Raw genomic sequence first — 23,037 nt, forward strand, 5'->3', positions numbered from 1 at the left:
CAGCACCTCTGGGTGACCCTTGCCTAAGCCAAATCTAATGGTTGCAGAGGTACTGCTTTGACAATACATATTTAGGGGATGATAAGTCCAGGATGTGTCTGAAGTGACTGTGTATAAAGCAAAGAGAATTGCTGGGAAAATCATGGGAAACACAAAGTTATGAGGATGTGAGAGACTGTGACAAGTTGGGGAAGCTGAAGGCCCTTTCAGGGAGCTGGTGCAGGATGTGGCCATCAGTGGCTGGATGGAAGGAGGAGGCAGCAACGGGACTGTCACAGCCCAGCAGCCTGTGGGACATCAGCATCCTTCATTCTCTGCATATAACCAATATCCAAATTCTATTTTTAACTTGTTCTGCAGAGTTCCTCTGAACTCAGGGACAGCACACAGTAACATAAGGACTTACTGTTCTAACCAACATAAGTGTTGCTAAAATGTTGATCTGAGGTTAGGTTATGCTCCAAAATTGCAGAACTGTAAAGCAGAGAGGAGTGAAAGAATAAAAGATTCTTTTGTCAGCTCTCCCACTAAGATCTCAGTGAACAGAATGTCTGAAGAAGGATTGTCAAGTCTGTATAGATGGATATCTACCCGCTTGTCTCTGCTTACCAAGGTATTTTCTTCTAGCAGGGAGAAATCTTGTTGCTTGCCCATATTCTCCTTGCCCATGTTGCCAGTCACTGACACTCATGTATTTTCATTCAGCTTGCTTGTGCATAGCTTTCACTATCCTGGTCACTCCCAGCTCTTTGTCACTGCCATCAATATGACTCCTACTTCCCTGTCCCTTCCTTACCTGTGCTGGCTGCCCCAGACTGTCTTTGGCTGTGGCGTGCTCATTCTGTAGTTACACCTTGGAGAATTTCATCTGTTTATGAGGTTTTTTGTCACTTTATGCTGGTTACTCTGCAAATTTATTTTTCCACTCTTGACTCACATCCATCCAGCAAGCAGCCTGTGTGAGATATCCTTCCCATCCTCCTCAGCACATCCCAACTTGCGATCCTGCCAACCCTTCCATTCCAGCTCCCCATACACCAGATGCTGAAACACTACACTTTCACACTCCCATTACAGGTGCACAATTACCTCCTGTTAATTTTTCCAGATGCTCTTCCTTCCCCACAGCAAAAGTGTGGCTGGCTCAATCACTTTCCATCCAGATCACCAGAACACTCTCTTCTCATTGTCAGAACTGTGTTACATATTTCAAATTCCTCCAAAGTATAATCAACATCCTAGACTGCTTGCTGGCACTTTTTCACCTCTCTGAATCCCTCTTCTTACTTCCATTAAACTACAACAGAAGTGTAAACTTCAATATTGAAGTTGACAGTTGAAATATTTTTCCCTCATTATCACAGAGCCACTATTGATACCTTATAGGAATAACTCAATTTATGACCCTGAAATAATATTCAATTACTTTTTATTGCAAAAGCCGTATTCCAAAACTCCTGGGAAAAAAACCCCAACCTTATAGCTCTAATGATTCTAAGGGATGTGTTTTGTGGGATTTTCTCTTGTGTGTTAATTTGACAACATGTTTCCCATTTTAAAATCTTTATTTTAAATAATTTGGCCCATGTTTCATTGTTGCTTTTCACATGGAAATATCACTGGAATTTTGCCCATATAACTGGAAATTCCTTTCTTTCCTGTACCAAAAATGATGGATACTTTCTCTAATTCTCACTGTCTTAATGAAGCAGGTTCAAAGTAAAGTACTGTTTGTAGACAACAGAGGACAACAGGACATTTATTTTTTAGGTTATTCATTGAAAGGGTAAGCTGTGAAAACAATTAGACTTTTAAAGTTTGTGTAAGTCAAACACTTTGTTTAGCTATAAAAATGATCAAATGTTGTATGTGACAGGCAAAAATTCAATGGCCTGCTTTCACGAAATGGGAAGGCAGATTTTTCATGAGGACATGTGTGAACTGGATAGTAAACAAAGCTTTTGCTGCAGCCATATTACTTAAAGCTCATACAGTGAGGGTTAAAACTCAGCTTGTGGTTCTGACAGAAAAGAAATGTTGGCTATTACAGGCTGATTTCAGGCATAATGCTGATTTCATGTGCATAATGCTACTTAAAGTTTTGTGTGTTCCCCAACATCTAGGAAAGAGGAAAGGTGGGATTCCTGGATAGACAATGGGAAGTATGAAGCCAAATAAACTCAGTTTCAAGAATGTAAATAAGATCCTGATCCAAGGTTTTCTACAGAATAGCTTTCATGAAGAGTAATTTTGACATGCAGGTACAATGGAAAACCACATTTGCCACATATTTTTAGACTTATGGTGACTCTTACCTCCCTGTTCGCACAGCTGTTGTGCTAAGGCATCCTTGAATATAACTTGGCCCCTATGAGTAGCTGTAGCCCTGTAAACATAAAAAGGACAACAATAAATCATATAAACTTATTTATACATGTATATGTATATCTTTATGCATATCTTTATGTATATCTTTATGCATGACTAATCAAATCAGAAGTCCCATTCTGCTTTCTTTCTGTTTTCTTCTTTTTGTCCTCTTCTAAATTTATAGAATAATTTGAAGTTTGTTTTTGCATAACAAAAGAAAACTCCTAAACCAAAACATCTGGGTTGGTAATAAAAATCACTGTCAGGTAATGAAGGACATCTTTGACATATATCTGTAGCTTCACATGGAATTTCTATATTTGAGGCCTCAAAAGTTTTGTCTAAAGAATAATTACTTCCCATTAGTGACCCACATCTAGAAGACCTCTAGAATGTACCACAAAACTTGTCATTCTGTTTCCTCATGGTCAGGTAGAAATACAACGCAATGTGATTTGTTTTTCTCTTGCAGAGCTCTCATGCTAACAGTAATAATTTTATTTTCTTTCCAGTTGCTCATTTAATCTCTCTTTTCCAAGTGCAGTGCTTCACAACATCAGCTTTATCTCAGAAATTTCAAAACCTTTTAGTATTTGCAAGTGTTGTATTTGAAGTCTGATTTCTTTCAGCCAAAGTTCTCCCAATATCTGTCTAGACTCATACACAGTCTTCATACATGTTCTTTAGCCTTTCTCTAATTAATATTAATGAAATCAGTATAGATCCATGTGAAGTCCTTGAAATGGCCTCTCAGTTCAACAGTAAGATGTTGAAAGCTACTTTATGAGTGCAGTTTCTCAGTCAGCAGTGTGTCCTCTCTAATGGATCATGCCTAGCTTGCTTATAAAATGTCAGAAAAGACCAGAAAGGAATGGTGTGAAAATGAAAGTCAAAATACATCATCTTTTTCTTGGCTACTAGGCCAGTTACCCTGAAGAGGAAGAACAATAAAAGTAACACATCTAATACTAAATTTTTCCAATACAGTGGATCTTCAGGGTAAAACCCATCTTCAAACTGTCAGAGTACAAATAGGAGTAAACAAAAGCTCCTCTGGGATCTACTTTGCTTTCTGCACGTGTAGGAAAGCTCTATTTACACCAATGTGTGTTTCCTGAAATGCAAAACTATGCTCACCTGATGCTCCTAGGGCTCTTAGACACTCTCTTCCTCTGCCGGAGGAAGGAGAGCTGTGTTGTCTTTCCCATCTTGGACTTTCAGAAGCAGATGTAAAGCTGGAGCCTTGCCTCACCTGGCAGTGACAGTATTTTGGCCACAGGCCCAGGATCATATTACCAGTGTGAGGTTTTGGTTGCACTCCCTACCATGTGTCCCACTGAAACTATTTTAGGATTTTCAGTACTTTCATAAAATACAGCAGAACTTCATGCTACAGCTCTACATTATCATTTCTATATCTGCTGGCAAGACCAGTGACCATGCTAAGTACAGAGTAAAATAAAAACTAATACACTCCTGCAGCACATAAAGGCAAGAGAGCTGAGGCTTTAAGTCTCACATAAAAATATGAATGAAAGTATTTATTAAGGTCTGTTGTGATGAACATGCATGAAACTATGACTACTACATAAATTTCTGCAATACACCACATAGGTGTATTCAGTCATGCAAGTCAGAATTGGACCAAATAATCTCCAAAATTAAACATGTGCCCAGATTTCTTTAGAAGGACGAGATATGGTGGCTTCTTCTGGCAGCTGAAATGGCAGGGCATCCTACAGCCAGCTTTGTGGCCAATGCAGCATCAACAGACACATTTTGCATACATGTTCCAGTGTGGGAATTTCATGTATTGAGTTTCCCTGGCTCAACATACAAGAAAAAGCTACACCAAAGGTGCAGAAGGTATTTTGTACAACAATTCTATCCCCCAAGCTGTCGGTGGAAGAGAGGCCTCTTTGCAGACAGTGGGAAAGAAAACTTTTATTAGCAGTGGACCAGGACTTCAGAGATGCTGTTTATGTAACAGCCCAGGATATAATTCAGAATGTACACAACAATGGCAACCAGAGCATTCCTTTATGAAGCAGAGAAGAGCAAACTCTTGGAAAACAGACCACATGCAGAGGAGAACTTGAGTATGTGTCTGAATGCAAACAAATACCAAGCAATACCAAAAATACCAAACTCTGTACCGTTTACTGGATCTCTGCATGCGTGTGAGAAAATGGGGATTTGGGCAGAGAGCCAGCAACCAGTTGAATGATCGGCATCTTTCTGTGTCTGTCATCCCCTGCTTGATAATGCAGACTAGGAGCCAATTATTGCTGTTCCATAGCAGGAGAGATCTGCACCCTGGGGACAGGAGTGCCATGCAGGAGGGGAACTGCTTGCTGCAGTGTGTGCTCACATCGGATTTGTCTTGCCATGGGCATAAGCGCCGACAGTGCAGCTTCAGAGACTTGTTAAGGGTGTTGCTACCGCCACTTTACCAGTATTATCTGTTCCATCTTCTCTGTATTTATGCTTTATTAACGGAGCAAATGAAAACAATGCAGCACAATTATGCAGGAACTGAGCTGCTTCTAGAAAGAAGTTCAAAATATACCTTTTCTGTATTGAACTTTCTTTATTGGCGACATTCCTACCTGACAGGTGAGGTTCACAGAATAGGATCATGAATTTGGATTATTTTCTTATAAAGACATGTAACATATCCAAACACATTTCAATTCCTATATTCACACTCCAGTCTATAAAATACATAGTATTTGTGATAATTATTACAAAAATAATACTGGCAATGCCTGAAAGAGATCTACTAAAGAAAGAAAATTGTTCAGTTATAACTCTGGGGCTTTGGTTTTGTGGCATATATATAAATCCAGTAACTGAATGTTGTGCTTTTTTTGAAAAGTTTCTATGATGTTTTAAATGTAGTTAAATATTGCTTAGAGGAAGGGCACTTACTAACTACTATTTGGTGTTGCTCCACACCAGTCTATAGTCCCACTCTGACATTGTCTGCTATTTATCCCCAGCTAAAGGACAATTGACTAATCAGATTTAATGTGCCAGTCAGCCAAAAGGCAAGATGCATGTTCCATATATCCCCAGAGATATTTCCAAGTAGAAATTAATCTTTCCAAAGGGATGAGAAATAAAAGAAAAATGGGAGAGAACAGGAACATCCTGACATGGTGAGAGCTTTGAAAGAAAAACAACTTAGGGGTAATAAGGTTCCCCTTTATATTAACCTCACTCTTCCATTAGCCTAGATGTATTTGTGTGCTTGGGGCTATGCAAGATGGGGATGAACTGCTTAGAGAGGAATACAGAGGTCTGAACACAAAAAGACTACATCAGGTGCCAAGGCTCACTGGCAGTTCAAGGCATTGCTCACTGGGTTTCAAGGCAGCCTCATACTTCAATTACAGCAATTTTTAGAAGAATTTTTGCTTCCTAAACCACAACTACATGAATTGAAATCAGATGCCAATAAGGACTTCCAGATTATCTGTCAATTGGAAAAAAAACAAACCAACCAAACAAAACAAGACTTGCTGATTCTTTACTTAAGCTATTTGTAATGCATGTCACCTGTGAAACAGGGCTGGAAGTGCCACCCTGCTCAAGTGCCAACACACTAAAAAACACTTTTCTAGTGCAGTATTGCCTGCTCCTCTGAACATAGCCCCAGTAGTATCAATTTGTCTCCTGTGTGATGGCACAAATCCATTCCAGGTGATCTGAGAGGAACACACCCAGAGACACTTCCACATAATATCCAATAATGATTGGATGCAGCAGGCTGAGCTGTGCATCCAAGAGCAGAGTACCTGGCCTGGGCCTTCCCCTGGAGCTCTTCCCTGCTCTGGGGTTCACATGCTTGGTGCTCATTCTGTCCTTACACAGGTGCTTGGCCATCTGCACCTTTCCCTGGGACAAATTCATGTGAGAGGGGGTGTCAAAAAGGCTCAGGTGCCTTTTTGAAATAGTAAAATACCTCATCTCATTATGAGCCAAAAAGGGTATTCTACAGGATCAGAGAAAAGGAGGTTATTTCTTACCTGCACTAGCAGAGTTTAACCTTGTGCCAGTTGCTGATAGTTAGTGGCTGCTTCTACCTGAGGAAATTCAGAATGACATCCACAAACTGGCTCCAGTAAAATCAGTGACTATATGAAGCTGCAATTGGTCTTCCCCAACCCCACAGCACTGCCCCCTAAAATCAGGTCTGTGATCAGACTGTGCTGCTTCCCCAGCACTGTGGGGGACACAGTTGATGAGTTATGAGCCCAGGCTAGAGACTAAAATAATGCATAGCCAAAGACTGCTGTTGGCATTTTGTGTTGAAATATCTCATAGTTCACGCTGGCTCCACATGGATTGCTAATATTGCATTTTGGAGAGAATATTTGGTCTCAGGAGAGCTCAGGCAGGAGGCTGCATGGGTCTGACACTTGTGTGCTGCCTCTGCTGTCTGACCCTGCCAGCTCCATCTGTGGAAAGGACGTGCAGCCACACAGCCCAGAGGTGGATAGTTGCCCTCCTTAAGCAAATAAATGGTCTGATTTTCAATGCACTGTTAAATTAGCATGATCATCTCTGTAGGGTTGTCTTGTTTAACCCACTGCCTTTAAAAAATATATTCTACTCCAATACCACCTGATTAAGCGATCTCTGAATTAAATAACTTGAAAGCACAATGGGGAAGAGGCCTTCTGGGACATGGGGCTGTGTTGTGCACAACCTTTCATGGTGGGACTGTGAACTGTTTTCTTCCAGTGCCCTGCAGAGGTTTATTGACCATTTACTGTGTGGCAGGAGGTGAGGTTAGGCAGGGGTGCATTTTGGATTGTGTTTCCTACCAGGGCTGGAACCTTCAGTGACAATTTCTCCAAAAGCAGTCAGACCAACATGTTAAACCTGCCTGGGAGATGGGGCTGGGGCTGGTAGGGAAAATGCACAGAGCACTCGTGGCTGCTGATCCAGAAGGCACTTGGGTGGGAGGCTTCCATCTACTGGTTAAATGCCTCCAAGTTGTTATTTCAGTTTTCACTTGACATGCAAGTTCAGTCTAATTAAAGCAGCAGAAATGAGATCTGTGTGTTCTGAAATACACATTTTGACTCTGCTTTTCTCTCCCTGTCCCCAATGGTTTCCTCACTGAGATGTTATAGAGAAAGTCATCTGTCCTGACCATATTCAGCTGAAATTGTCAGGGAAATTTGGCAAGTAAGATGCAATTACTTATGTAGACATTTGTTCAGGAGACTGGAATTAGCACACTTGCTCTAAAAACCTCAATCAGAGGTGAAAATTCTTCAGGGGGAAAGGACTTATATGGCCAGCAAAGCCAGGGTGTGTGCTAAGCGCAAAAAAAAATTATTTCTTTTGGGGCAACTGTCCTGAGCTGAAGTTTGTGGTTCACATGAATAAATTATGCTCATAACTTACTTCATGGGTGAGCCTTCAGATAGGGTAAATGCAAGGGGAACAAGTGCCACCTGGCTTTGTCTTTTATCTCTGAGTTTATCTCGGGACTGCACATGTGGGGAAAAGTACCCAACCTAAAGGTTGTTTATAAACTGATTTAATAAACAAACAAATAAATTACATTAAAACAAACATTGTCAAATAGAAAATAAATGAGAAGGGCCTACAGAAATTTTGTTCCAGTACCTGAAGGGAAAGATGTAGAGAGACTTTTTACAAGAGCATGTGGTCACAGGACAAGGGGGAATGACTTCAGACTGAAAGAGGGCAGGCTTAAAATAGATATTAGGAAAAAATTTTTACTGTGAGAGTGCTGAGGCACTGGAACAGGCAGGCCATTCCATGATTCTGTTCTAGATTCTATAATTATAATCCATATTATAGAGGATGGATCTAAGAGTACAACACTGCAAACAGAGGGGTGCACAGGCACCTCCAGCCCCTACACATTATGATTTATAAGAATCCTTTTTTTGTTGTCCTAAAGAAAAAACAAACTTTTGTTTGGTTGCAAGGTGCATGTACAAAATCTGAATACAACATAACAAACTATATACCTCATAAAAGAGGTAAAAAGTAAGATTTACCATTTTAAACTCTATATAAACACTTTCATTTTTTCTCTTCTGTCTCAGAGAACAAAAAGATGTGTTTTTCTTTTAATTCTGTCTAGTTTTATGTGACTGGAATGATTAGAGCTTTTTGCTAACAAAAGCAGATTAGGACAATACTTTCTTCTCAGCTACAGGAAATCCAGCATTTTCATTAGTATTTTGCATTGTGTGATTATAAAGGAAACCAAATTCTATTTTTTCTATACTTGAAATAAAGGGTTATTGCAGTGGCATCTGCCAAGTAGAGAGCTCATATAAATAATAGAACAACCACCCATTGTCTCCCTACTGATGTGGTGCCAACAGCTAGATCCCTGTTTTCCACCTTCTTCAGTCTTTGGGAGAAGACTCTGTTCTTGTTTTAGGCTTTGCAATCTATTGTACTTTTTTATTCAGTGAAACATTGATTGGATGAATTTTAGGTTTTTAATGCATTGAATATTTATACCTATTTGAAATCTATATTTAACCATAAGCTAATGAATATATTACATTTTTTAATATAAAAATACTGCTTTTCCTAAATTTTGCTTATGTAGTCTTTTAAAGCCTATATTCAATGAAGATATTATTCAATCACCTAAATTATCCTTCAAGAACAGCAAAACCTTTGTCTTTTTTGGTATGAAAAGTAGAAATGTTGCAGTTACTGCAGATTTTAAAATTCTTGAAATCTCTAAATGATCACAGAGATATTAAGTAAATGGGCTTGTATGCTATGTCAATGTATGCTTCTACAATGACCCTTTTCTTAACAAAATGTACTACTTAAGTTTGGCAGTGCTGGTCAGCTGGGGGAAGCTCAGCTGCAGAGATGGGCTGGGCTGCAGCACCTACTCTGTGAGGAGAAGCTGAGGGAGCAGGGCTCATTCAGCCTGCAGAAGAGATGATTTTGGGGGAACATGGCAGCAGCCACCAAGTGAATTTGTGCAGTTCATCTCCATCATGGCTGCATTTAAAACCAGACTGGATAAAAGTCCTGAGTAACCTTTGAGCAGGATTTTGGACTAAAGACCTCCTGAGATCCCTTCCAGTCTGCATTTAACTGGAGAACCATTATTCCAAGGTTTTGAGTATCTGGTAAAAGCAAAGAAATGAAAGCAAGGTTTCCATCTAATCAGATTAATCATCACTTGAGAACTGGTTTTCACAGAACAAAAGAATTAACCAGTTCATTATGTTCAACACTGCATAAATATCTGTGACATTGATTCTCCCTAATCATGAGTTTATGGCTGGGTATTTCAGAGTATCTACCCAGAAAACCAGGAGTTTAAAGGTAGCTCTGGGGTTTTCTGAAGTGATACATTTTTAAACGAAAGCTCATAATAAATAACATACTCAGCTAACGAAGTGAAAACTTAAAAACATTTAAAATTAAAAAGAAAATTCTGGAACAGCGTATGAGATGTTGGTATGAAAACGATATTAGTTTTTAAAGATCCAAAATAATGGGAAAAAGGATTATTTTAATGCCATCTTTTCAGTTTGCTGCTCTCATGCCATCTGTACTCACTATCTATTTCCTAGTTAAGATTTCTCCAGTCTGCTCTATCCTGATTTAGCTGCCCACTGCTCCCAAAGGACATTGCCACTAGCTGTGGATGAGCTGGACCACATAAAGCTGGAACCTTATTCCCTGTATTTGCTTTACAGCCCCCACAAAGAAATCTTGAACAGCCAAAGTAATTCCCTTTCTTAAAGAGAGCTAATTTCAATATTAATTACAGATATGTAACTGGTGTGTCCACAATGTGCAAGTCAGCTTGCAAGAGAAGGAAAAAACCGGTCTCTTTAGTCTAATGCTAGAAAATAATACATCAAAAATCAAAATTTCCACAGACTTCACCCCACAGCACATGGGGCAGGCTTCCCTTCCTAAAGCTGCACCAAACTCTGAAATATTACACTCCTTGTCTAACGTTTCTTTGCACTCTTCTCACCAACCTAAATGTCTTTAGAGGACAGAAAATAAAAGAAACACGGTAATCTTTCACAGACTGATCAAAATCAAACTAAGAGACAACCTGATACAAAGGTTAGTGAAGAATTGTTATTCTTGCTGTGAATATGGTGAACCTCTGGAAAAAATTGCAGGGTCACTAATCATACAAAGGACAGTTATTTCTCCTGCATGGTTTTTAATTTTCATCCAGAATTATGGCTTTGAAGAAAGCATATATCCCTGAAGACCATACTTGCTCACAAATAGAAATAGGCAGGTGAAATATTGCCTTAGGAGAATAATTAATTCCATCAGACACTGAAAAAAAAGAAAAATCTGTGAAGTGTCACAGAACTCCAGACAAAAGAAGCAGGTGGAATGGCATCATGTACACAGCATAAACTGGAGAGACAATGGTGTGGAGCCCTGGCAGGAGCTGGTTGTGCTAGAGAAGGGTAGGAGGTCATTTGGGGACCTTAGAGGTATTGAAGGCAAGACTGAGGTGTAGTGCGAGGGCCCCTGGAAGTACTGTGGTGTGAGTGCTATTGGGATTTACTGTCCAAAGCTATAGGAAATTTGAATTCTTGGATCCTGCTGCTCACAGTACAGTTTGGCCTTTCTTCAACACAGACTTTTTTCAGAGATGCCCATTAGAGGGTTGTCTTAGGGTTGGTGGGATGTCTAAATCACATCCAGCCTTTCCCACCTCAACCAGAGGGGTCAAATTTAAAAGAGAAAAATCTGTTCTCTGTGTCCTTCCACAGCAAGTCCTGTGTTCCAGCCCTGCTTTCCAAGCCAGCAACTTTTACCAGCTCCTAGGGCCGAGCAAAGCCTGACTCCCCTTGCAGGGCGCTCAGCATCCCTCGGTGCTGGCTTCCAGCTGTGCTGTGGGTGGGAGCTCTGTGAGCCACAGCTGGGGTCAGGACCCACCCTCTGCCCCTGCTGCCAGCTCCAGAATGGATTAGTTCAGCTGCTTACGAGTTAAGGGCAGTTTTATCTTCCTCCATCCACGAAACCGTGGCCTGCCCAGCGACTCACTGTCACACCCCAGAGAGGATCATAAGAAAATCCAGTATGGAAGGGACCTTGGGAGGCTTCCAGACCAACCTCCTGCTAAAAGCAGGGTCAACTACACTAACAAAACACAAACAGCTCTGCTATACCTTCTACCACTTTGCCTAACAGCACATCAAGGCTCACAGTTCTGGTATTTGTGAATGCTTTTGCATAATAAAATAATAATAGGATTTTTAAAATTATGTGAAACAAAATCTGAACTTCACCTTGAATTGGTCAGTCACTTGACACAGGCATAAATATGCTGAATTTACAACTCATTGGGACAGCAGCCTCCCATATAATATACTGCTCCAACAATAATGAGTTTGAGTCCATGTTTCTCACTAGGAAACAATCTGATTTGTCTTACTCAGAAACAAATTACCTGCTAAGCTACATTGCTATACTATCTCCTTTAGATACGGTGTGGATAATAATTCTTTAAACCCATTATTAAAAAAGACATCAAAGCCTAAAACCTTTCTCTTAGAGTAAAGCAATAATGAAGAGATTTACAACCCTAGCCTCGAAAGAAACCAGAGTAACAGAATCCAAACAACAATGTAAGTACTTCCAGGATAGATGGTTGCTCTTGCTTTTTTAATACTGACTAATTTTTCCTGAGCACAGATTTGTTTTCAGAAGTCTGGCAGAATGAGCACAACACTAGAATGAATCTTTTTAGGAAAATATCCTGTTGATGCTCTGAGATTCTTTAGCACCAGCACTGGATTCCTTATGTCCCTGCTGAACAAAAAAATGGTGAAACACAACCAGACTTCAACTCTTCATTTATTTGCTAATGACAGATTCCTATCAAAATGAATACATTGGGAATTCAGTTCAGTAAAGTTGCCAGGAAGGTGAACTTTTCAAATACACACAAATAATTATTGCTTTTTTTAACACGAAATATTGCTTGGGAGCTCAAATTCCCCTGTCTGGAATCCCAAATTCTAAGTACTACAGATGAAGGCATTCATTGGAGACTTGCACATCTGCTGCTGTACACAACAGAGTGGTGCTGGAAATTAGAGAAATTCATCTGTAATTTGTGTAGCTAAGAAGTTTATGGTTGATTAATAAAACATCAAACTCAAGCTAACACTTAATGATAAAAGAGGATCTCTTCTCATAACTGATATTCTAATGGGGTTTTCAGAGTGATACAATTTTTAAGATTTTGTGAAAATACTGCATCAAGTAAACAAAAACAAAAAAAATATGGGTTTGTTCTTGCAAATCTCTCCTCTTCAGCTGAGGAACTTTATGTAGTAAGTCTACTGTTGCATTTAGTCCAGTTCCCTCTGCCCTTCTGGAAGGGACACTTCTCATGAGGTGCCTGGAATAAATTCACCATTGTCAGGGTAAATTGAACAGGTTTTCTACAACCTTGGTTTCCTGAGCACTCTCTTTGAAAAAAATATCCAAAGTATTGGCTCCAGACAGAGTCCCCAGGAATGGCAAGCAGTGACATCCCATATGTGACATAAATCTTCCCGGCGCAATCTAAGTAAAACTGACCAGACTAAGGATGGATTCATAACAGATATTAGATTTCCTGAAAAGTTACATAATGGTACTGCAAGTGCAATTAGCAATTTCCCATTTTGAATGAACATCATTCTGCTGATATCGGGAGGAAAAAAAATTCCCATGTCTGCACAGAGAATGGCTGAAATCTTGAAAAACTACAATGGAAAAGCAATATAACATAAGCTAGAAGGTACCTTGTTGCTATGAATGAAATGGATGTGGCAGTGAGTCAAAAGACTTGAAGCAAGATCCATCAGAGGGATGGAACAAATAGCAGTAAGCTGTTAGCTGGTAAAGGTGTGTGGATGACAAAGATACAATTATAAATTTAGAAGAAAATAAGACATATCTGAAAAACAGCATCTAAAACAATGCTGTAAAAATAGCAGCACTAACTGTGCTGTACCACTTGTTTGGCACATGGTAAGAAAACAGGCAGACTTCATCCACTGGCAAAGATAACTCTATGTTATTCCTGTATGAAGACTGTTAAAACCAGTATATTGCAAACAAGAAATAAAATGTTTTAAAATACAGCTGGTGATGTGTGGCTTTTAGCTTCCAGGTGCATCCATTTCTGAGGACCCCTCAATCAAACAGCTCACAGTAATTTTGGATGCCTTGCATGATATTACTGCCCTTTCAAAAAAGAAATTATATACTTTTAAAATTTTTAATTTTATTAACCTGAGGTCAATCCCTTGCATTTAAACTAAAGAATTTGGTTTATGTATTAATAATACCCAGTGGAGACATGTTAACCTTTCAGCTTAAGAATTTCAAATGGTCTATTTCTTTCTATCTCTCAATATGTATTCCACTTGACCATTGTTCTGGCTGTACTGTTGACTTCATAATTCCTAAAGTAAGAGATACAGAAAACATTATAAATATTTTAGATACTTTTAGTAAACCAGAATATGAGTCTTTTCTGAGTTTCCATTCACAAATCTTTTGATCTGTGCTTACCACAAAAATTTACATGTTGTCTGCTTGCAGCTGTCAATAGCATTGTGGAAAATTGTTTTCAATACTTCTCATGCTGATACTTGGTCTTTTGAGGCATTTACAATAGGAACATGGTAAAGAACTTTGGCCTATTGGTTTTAGGAAGCATGAAAATGAAACTGCTTTTTTTTCCCCAGGCTATATCATATGCTTCATTATGCACAACAAAATACATTAAACTTCCAAAGATCTTTGCTTTTCAAATGCTAAGATTTGTCCGGTTGAATGGGAGTTTAAATGAACCACACCTAGATTTTTAAATAATCTCTTCAAAATACTATACATGATTTGAAAAAACATTTATACCAATTAACACTTCTGAAACTTGTACCAAAATAAATGAGAAAATGCCATTTTAATTTTAATTTTTGGGAACATACTTTAAAAAGTTCCTGTTTGAAGCCTTGCATTCCTGAACTCAGGAATCTGTGTCTGCATTCCTGGGGTCAGGTATGCTAAATGATGCTACTTCATGACCTCATGACAAGTATGGGTTTATGTGGTATTGGTTTAACTTTGTGTATTTTCCTGTGCCTGTTCATGCAGAAGGAGTGTGTACACCTCCACACCTGACGTAAGGAGAAATGATTTCTAAGCCACAGAAAGCTCATCACTTGCTCATCATACTGATACCATCTTTCTCTTGGTCTCCCAACTCCATCCCCTCCTGGCTGAGGAGGAGTTTGCTGAAACGTGCTCAGCTGGACCTTCTTGCCAAGCCTGAGCTTCCTCAAATTCTTCTCCATTTGTATATAACAAAGCTTCCCAATATGGTCCTCTATAGTCAGACATCCAAGATAATATTATTAAAGACAGCTAAGTTGTTGTCAGCTTTCAATGGAATGCACCTAAATGTTCTGAAATAATTAATGCAGGGAGAAAGAGGGATGGACAAAGCAGCATTTTCACTCCAGAAATACATCCTATTCTACATTAAGCTGAATTTCCCTGCATGTTTTGTCATTCTGTTTTTAACTGACATGGGCACCTTTTAATGCTGGTGACAGAAAATTTTAATATCAGGTGACTGGAAACTGGACAGCTGCCCAGGAAATGGATCTGTACTGTGACACCCTGTACAGCAGTTACTCATTTTAGAACAGCACCCTCTGAACCAAAGGACACCCAATATAATGAAGAAAAATTACCCCAGTCACTGTTATTGCAGAAGTACTTGTAAATGAAATGAGCTTGCAGTTAATTCTTGCACCATTAACCTCTGATCCTAAATGAGCTCTGTGGTCTTGAGCACATTAATGACATTAAGTAGGTACATGACAGCTCTGTGCTGAGCACCGTTTTGCCCAGCCTAAGGATGCCATAACTAACAAGATATCCATTTTCTTTGCAAAACTGAGCAGAAGGTGTTCCAAACTACGCTGCAGTATGGGCAAGGCTGCCAGAAGAGGTGGGAGAGATGCCCCATGTACTGGAGGGAAGACCTGGAAATCTCTGGGCCACAACCTCCTGAGACCAAGGGATCCCTCAGAGCCCACACACCTTCCCAAAACTCACCTTAACATCACCCAGCACAACAATGGGAGGGAAGGCTGCTCGATGTCAGGTGGCAGGATGAAGCATTTTTGGAAGATTTGGGTAAAATACTAATGAGAATTTCTAATTTTTACATACAGATGCCTTTTGTTGTAAAATATATCTAAGTTTTGTTTACAAACTGAGTAGAATTATCCATTACAAGTGTCCTATTCCAACTAATTTTTAAGTGAAAATGTAAAAAAAAATTCCCAACATTCTCTTCCAGCTTTATATAAAAAACTTCATCGTATATTTCAATTGATTTTTTTCTCTTGTTAGAATGTTAGAAATGTTAGAAAATATTAATGAAAGGGCACACAGGATATGGCATGGAAGCTGGGACAAAAAGGACCTGAAGTCTGATTTCTCTGCTTCTCCAGAGATATGTTATTTGTTTTACTGTCCTTTGTTTCCACTGAGAGCAAATGTTTAAAATACTGAACAAAAAGAATTCTTTCATTTTCATAAAACATTTTTCTAGTTTTGATTTATGTGTAAACATTAGTATTCTCCCATGAATGTAATTCCTTCCAGCCATTTGAAATACGTGATGACTATTTTGTTAACTCCAAGAAGTGTCACAGAGAAAATGTCCTGCTTCTTGCAGAGTTGAGAAAACTTCTAGCAAATGACAGCCCCAGTTCCTGCATAAGTAACACTCCCAATAAACTGCATCCTAAGCACAGAGATTTAAATCTTACTTCAAAATGAATGATACTGTCAAGAGTTCATATGCGCTTGGATTAATAGGGAGGTGAAAGTGCATTTTCAAGTCAGTGCCAATCCTAAACTTAGGCTTTGTAAGAATAATTTTTTACAAAAGCCAAAGGAAGAAGAAATACTTATATAAAATTTATTAAAAAAAGTAAACGGACACTAGTTAATTATTTCGACAGGTTTTTCAATGCTCTGGATTTTAACATAGTAATTCAAGAGAAATTTAAAGAGCTAAGAAAAGAAAGACTAAAATAAAAGTTTATTTACATTTCTGCTTAGAAGTAAAAATAAAAGAAATACTACAAAATATTGGCTTTTTAAAGTGTAATTTATATAGTTAACAATTGTATTTATTGCAGAGAATAGGCAAGACTTGTCTTTAAATTTATAGATTCCCTTAAGAATAGTTTTAAGTATATTCATGTAAATATATTCCTTTTTGGCTTGTAGTAAAAATAATGATAGCATTTGCACCCAAATATATAAAACCAGAAATGTTATTCACTTGACAAACTGCACTGTATTGCTATCTATTATTCTTGCAGAGAACATAAGGGCATATAGAGAGGGTCTGAAATGCAATCAGAAGAGGTATTGTAAAGCATATTTTTGACACCATCTAGCCCAGCCTACACTTAAATGAGAGATTGGTGCTTCTTATGAATTAAACATAATTCTTGATTTATGTTCTGTTACCCTTGTATCAAAACCCATAGTTCCAGAGCAATGTCACTGTGAATTCATTTAATGATATTGATGATACACCTAACACAGAGAATACAAAGTAACAAGCAGTGCAGAGTATGGCTTTATAAATCACTCCTACAGAGCATTAGGCAATAAATAACAAGCCATTAATTCACTCTAAATTATGCTAAAACATGAAAACTACTTGTGCAGCAAATTATAAATACCTGCCATTCCTGGTAAAAATGTGAAACTTCTGATCAAGAAACTTTATCAAATCAGGATATACCTATCAGATATCAAATTAAGTGGGTTTGGATTAGGCCTCCTTTCTTTAAAACAAGACACAGACTGCAAAAACAGTACAGCAGTTAAGTCATCCTCAAGGCAGCCCAAGAACCCAGAGTCTCAAACTGCTTCCAGCACCTGCATTTCATGTGTGATTCTCAAGGTCCTGACTGCACAGGCAGCTCTCCCAAAAACAAATATTAGTGCTGCTGCAGCTCCTCAGCTGGGTATGAGGCCCCAGGTCCTGAGAATCTTGCACCAAGTTATCAGCACCGTACCACAAGGGAAGCTCTCGTGTCCTTGTGTACACCAATACTCACATTACTCACACAACACCATCCTGTGCATGGCACTCAAAAAAGCATGATCTGGTCTAAGTGAGATTAGGAAACATTTTCCTTGAGAAAATTGAAATTGGAGGGCAATGAATGATTAATTTGCATATAATCTGATGCTGAAGATTGTTAAGAGCTGTTATGGTTGAGAGATTTTGGCTAAGATAATTTGTTTCTTATGGTCTACTTTGTAGTATTTGAGGAAATTATATTTCAAGTGTTGGCTTTTCTGCAATTACTCAGCATGAGTTGAGTATCTTTTTGTCTGTGCCTAAGAAAAAGTTTTTGAATCCTGTAGAGACCCAAATTTGTACAGTCAACAATTCATGAGGTATCAACTGTAGAGCTGAATGATCACCCTCTTGTGAGGAGCAATGTCATGAATGTAACAACCATAGAAAAAAATAGTTTGATTCCATGACAGCCATCTCTCTCCCTCCTTGTTGGATCTGCTAAGGGCTACAGGGGCATGATGAGAGAAATGTAATTGTGCTAAAAATTACAGTAAGACTGTAAACCTAAGAAATCTGGTTAATAGACCATGCACTGACCATGCTGACTGAAGCCCAAATCTTTCAGGACACTGAAAAATTAGATACTAGCCTGGTTAGTCAAGAAACAGGGAAAAAAACAGTCTGACAATTTGCAAGCTGCTGAACTTAGGGTGGCTATTTTATTCCTCCATTCATCTATTAATAAAAAGGGAAAATTCTCCTATGAAAAATGTCATTGAGAAAGCTGAAGGCTGAGGCTGAGTGCAGGAGATGGACACTGTCCTCATTTCATATAAATGAAGATAAAACCTTTTCATGATCACTTTTTATCTTAGTTACCCAAGAGTGCTTAAGTGAAGAAACAAAATTGCCAGAATTATTACAATGTCAAGCCTTGATTTGGGCTTCCCCAAACTGTGTTGGCTCCTCTCTCTCTGCTCCTCTCCCCAGTGAACTGTAATCTCCAGTACTGAGTCACATCCTAACCTGAGATTTTGATAGTGGAAATTTGAGGATTGCCATAGGCACAGACATGCTACTAAAATGAAACAAAAAAGCTCTGTATGAATAACAAAGTTGTCTCTCAAAGGTTTTTACTTTTTCCAAATTTCTGTAGTCAAGGTGCTGACTTTCAGCACAAAGTCTTCGCAGACATGGCTTAACCTGTACCCCTAAGAGCTTTGCTCTCTCACCAAAAGCTCGCTGCTCTTTTCTATTTCCCAGACTGTATTTTTGTGTCCCCACCCATTTCTGTATTTCCCAAAATAATCTTAACAATATGCCAATGAGAAACACAGTAAACAGTTCTTTCTAACTATCTCATCTGGAATTATATCTCCCATTTTAACTTTTCTTTTGAAAAGAAACCACTTAGTCTTACATTGTTTTAAAGACATTTTTAGAATAAAAATGTAATTATACTCTGCTTATATGAACCTCAATGCTAAAATTTGGCTTCATCTATCCATAACTGTGCATCAGTTGCTGGGAGACCAAAGACTATGCTACTTACTGTCTTTCTCTTGCTTTGTATTTCAGCAGCCTCCAATATCCCTTTGCATACTAACAGCTGCACAGTACTTTTGCTCTTTAATTTGTTTCAGTGATTGGGTGAGCAGATTGAGGTCAGTATAATGCCCTCGAAATTCCTAGTGGCAAACCACTTGTGTTACAGACATTAAATCTGAGATGCCCATAGCCCAGACTTTTCTACATAAAAAATATACTGTCTCTGACCCAGTTATCCAGCTTTGGCCCATGTTACTCTGTTAAAAAAAAAAAAAAAAAAAGTCCCAAACAAACACATTGGCAGTAACTTAGATATTGCAAACATTAGACACAGGCAAAGCATCAGGATACCAGTCTGTAGAGACCAGCTCAATTGTAAAATTCATCAAAACATAGTTCTAAAGTATAAATACAGACATTCTATATGGACAATGATAGCCCTTGCCATTACTGGTCTTCTAGCTACCATCTCCATTATATTTCCTAATTCTCACAAAATCCTGAAATTAAGTACTGCTGTCAGTAAAAGTTACACTTTTCATGTTTTGCCTTAGTAATACTAAGCAACTGATAACAACAGCAATAACTCTGTAGCTGAAGACAGCTATTCTTAATTTGATGTTATTTTGCTAGAATTACTGCTGATTTAACTTTGCCCATGCAGACTCTCTGAATCCATAACTCCACATCCATGCAGCAGGCAGTCAGCTTTCAGGGGTGCATTGTCTGGGGGTGCTGCCCAGCCCTGGCTGGAAGTGCTCTGGTCTCTGGCAAGTGCTCAGTGACAGTCAATCTGCAGGAATGCACAGACATGAAAGGTATTATTACATTGCTATTTGTTATGCTAATTTTGTTAAGGGCCTGTCGGACTTTCATTATAAACCATATTTTCAAGGACCTCATAAATCAACCATGAAATGTATTCTGTGCTCACACTTTCACAGACTAAGACCCAATGACTTGATTTTGCCAATTTAAAGAAAAGGAAAAAAAAAAAAAAAAGAAAGAAAAAAGAGAAAAAAAGAGAAAAAGGGTTTCTTAAAATTCTATTTGTTAATTTTTTCAAACATAAATTGAAAATTTAAAGATATTATTAAAGCACTGCTGAACAGAACACTGCAAAGCTTCCAGCACTTGTGAACACTGAGCTTCACTTACTCTATAATATTTTTATTGTCTGAAAATCTAATTAAACTCATGAAAACTTAATAAACTTGGCTAATATCCCTGTTTTGGCTGAGGTTTGTATCCCTCCCTTTCTCTGTGTCACTGGGTGTTCAGTGCTGCTGAACCTTCCAGCCTCACACAATGAGCTGCACGCAGCTGGGAGCCCCAGGATGTGCCACAGCCTCTGCAGACCCAGGACAGGCTCTGGGGTCAGAGGACCATTAACTGCTCTGTGCTGCCTTTGGCACTCCCTGCTAGCTCCAGCTGGGAATTCACATTCCAAGTCACATTCTGCAACAGAAAATCCCCGCTGCCAAAAGTGAAACAAAAACTCAGCCTTGAAATCCAGCTTGACTACCTGTGAGACAGATCATCATCAAGAGCAGTGAGTTGCTGATGCAAATTAATTCCTGTTACCAAATTAAACTATTTCAACTAAACTGCCTTTACTGACCACTATAATAGCCATCCAATAATTATCTACATCACACTGCATGACATCAGTCAGCCTCAGAAGTACTTTCTTATAATTTCTTTAATTTATTTCTTCTCCTAGTCCACAGGGTTTGTAGTCAAAAGTATTTCAGAGCTCTGAATATAGTCACAATCAGCAAACCTAGCTACTAGTTAGATCCCTGGTGGGTTACAAATCAACAACAGAAATACCCTTACAAATACAAGTAAACATTCCTGACATATCCTAAACACTAGCAAGAGTTAAGATCTATTTTATTTTTATTTCATTCAGGAAACACATAATAAAAATTTTTAACTGCAGATTGTCCTCCTGTGAGATGCTTTGTTTTTGTATCACAGCAAAGCATTAAAAGATCAATCCTTAAAAGCTTAACAACAAAAAAGGCCAAGTGCAATCTACATACACTGAAACTAATTACTTTTATGACAATCTACTTATCCACCACATCAGTCTGGCAACCTAATTCATGAATTCCCAGAGTCTTAGTGTCTACAGGTTGTGCCATATGGCAGTGCAAAGTTAGATTTAAATGTGAGTTCAGTATCAAAATGGTTATGTCTTTAAATGCACAAACAAGTATACAAATACATGAGAAATTAAATTATTTTTAGAAATTTAACATCGAATAATTTGCACTTTTCTGAAGTGTGACTCATGGAGACCATAGTGCTCTGCCAGGATTATGGATTTTTTCACTATTGATGGGTATGTTGCTGCCACAGGAGAGCTAAGAACAAACCTCTTAAGAAGGAGGATGACATGGATGTTCTGTGCAATACTGGAGACGGGTTGAAAGAACAACAAAAAAAAGATGAACTGTTATGTTAGGGAAAATGCCAACAAGGAGAAATATTTGTGAGAACACATTTCATATTCCCTAATAAAAGACACTGAAATCCTTGCAGAGGTTAGGTGAAATGTGATGCATCCTTGATGTACTTCAGAACAAAGACAGTGTCATCATGAATTCCAGATCTGCTTGCTCTCCCCCCATGAGAAGTAAAGCTGACATTCCTCATCCATCAGCAGGGACAATGGCTCACAGTGATAAAACAGTGGTTTCCAGTCATGGGACACCTCATGTGGCTTTGAAAGAGGGAGGAGGATTGGAGCACCATGTCCTCTCCTTTCATGCAATGCAAGATGCAGATGTCTTCTGGTGGAAGAGTCAGGAGCCACCACAGTGCAGTTATTTCCTCCAGTCCAGATGGGCAGAGATGTCCCAGCATTTACAGTCACAGCCAGGTTAACCAGGAGAGAGATGTGAGCTACAGACACCAGCTGACAATGCAAGGAGCAGCTCAGACAGAGAGCTGCCTTTTCCAACCCTTTACTCACCTGACTCTGGGACTCCTGATGCTGAGAACAATCAGAAAGAAGTTCCCATAGAAGTTAAAAACTCCACAGAATAAGAAAGCCAGTGCTCAAAGCCACCGGGAAACACACCATTCTTAAGAACTGACATTTCATCATGTTAAGTAACAGCAGAGCTCCAGCCTTTTGGAACATTTTTTGAAACAAATAAGATAACAATTTGCACATAAATAATTAGAATGATGGCCTAATTGCCCATATATATTTAAAACATGAAGTTCTGACTAAGAACACTAGTGACTCGCAAAAGAGTGCTAGCTCCAAGAGCAAAGGAACAGTAGCTCCAAAGCTGGACACTTCACCCGAAGGAAAGGTCAGCTCTCCCTGGCAAGCAGGAAAATATCTGAACAGATTTCATGGCTTCTGGCAAGGTAAAGAGTCACAGATGAAATGTCTGCCCTTGCAGAAATCACAGTTGAAATTTTACATGACTTTCAGCATGATTCAAGCGCCGCGGGGGGATCTGGTGATATGTAGGGCACATGGGCCTGGGAAAGCAGCTGAGAAAGCCCAGCTCTAGATGCACATGGATGCCTCACCAGAAGTTTCCCAGGCACAGGGATTCAGGCACATGTAGTTTTCAGCTGATGAAGGAAGGGGGTCTCTCCCAAAATCTCAGAAGGGACTCCAGTAACTGTCCAGCCATGCTCCCACACGTCTGTGTGTCCTGAATCCAGGACTAAGAAAAGGGGCCTCAGTCACTTCACTAAGCCATGTATATTCTATCTTATCAGTAATAAATTAAAAGGCAAAGCTTTGAGCCTGTAAACAGCTGAGACTGACTCAGTGCCCAATTTGGTCCGCGGCTGGGCCAAGGATGTCCCCTCACAGAACAGGGCTTTTACATTTACGTACAAGTTAAACTTTTCATTAAACCCTGGCACTGCATAGCTTCTGACAGCCAGAGGAAAGAGTCAGAAAAAAAACCCCAAACAACAATGAAAAGCCTAGAAGATAGAAA

The 23,037-nt window shown here is 39.0% G+C and overlaps 1 protein-coding gene across 1 annotated transcript in view; it reads right to left on the bottom strand.

The window, feature by feature from the left end:
* Positions 1–23,037, bottom strand: part of LOC131591457 (reelin-like) — a 225,268-nt gene that overhangs the window by 156,672 nt on the left and 45,559 nt on the right. Inside the window, exon 3 of the mRNA XM_058862180.1 lies at positions 2,316–2,386. Within this exon, the coding sequence (XP_058718163.1) occupies positions 2,316–2,386 (71 nt within the window). The remainder of the gene's footprint in view (positions 1–2,315; positions 2,387–23,037) is intronic.

This window comes from Poecile atricapillus, chromosome W, assembly GCF_030490865.1.
Source record: "Poecile atricapillus isolate bPoeAtr1 chromosome W, bPoeAtr1.hap1, whole genome shotgun sequence".
In the NCBI taxonomy this organism is placed as follows: domain Eukaryota; kingdom Metazoa; phylum Chordata; class Aves; order Passeriformes; family Paridae; genus Poecile; species Poecile atricapillus.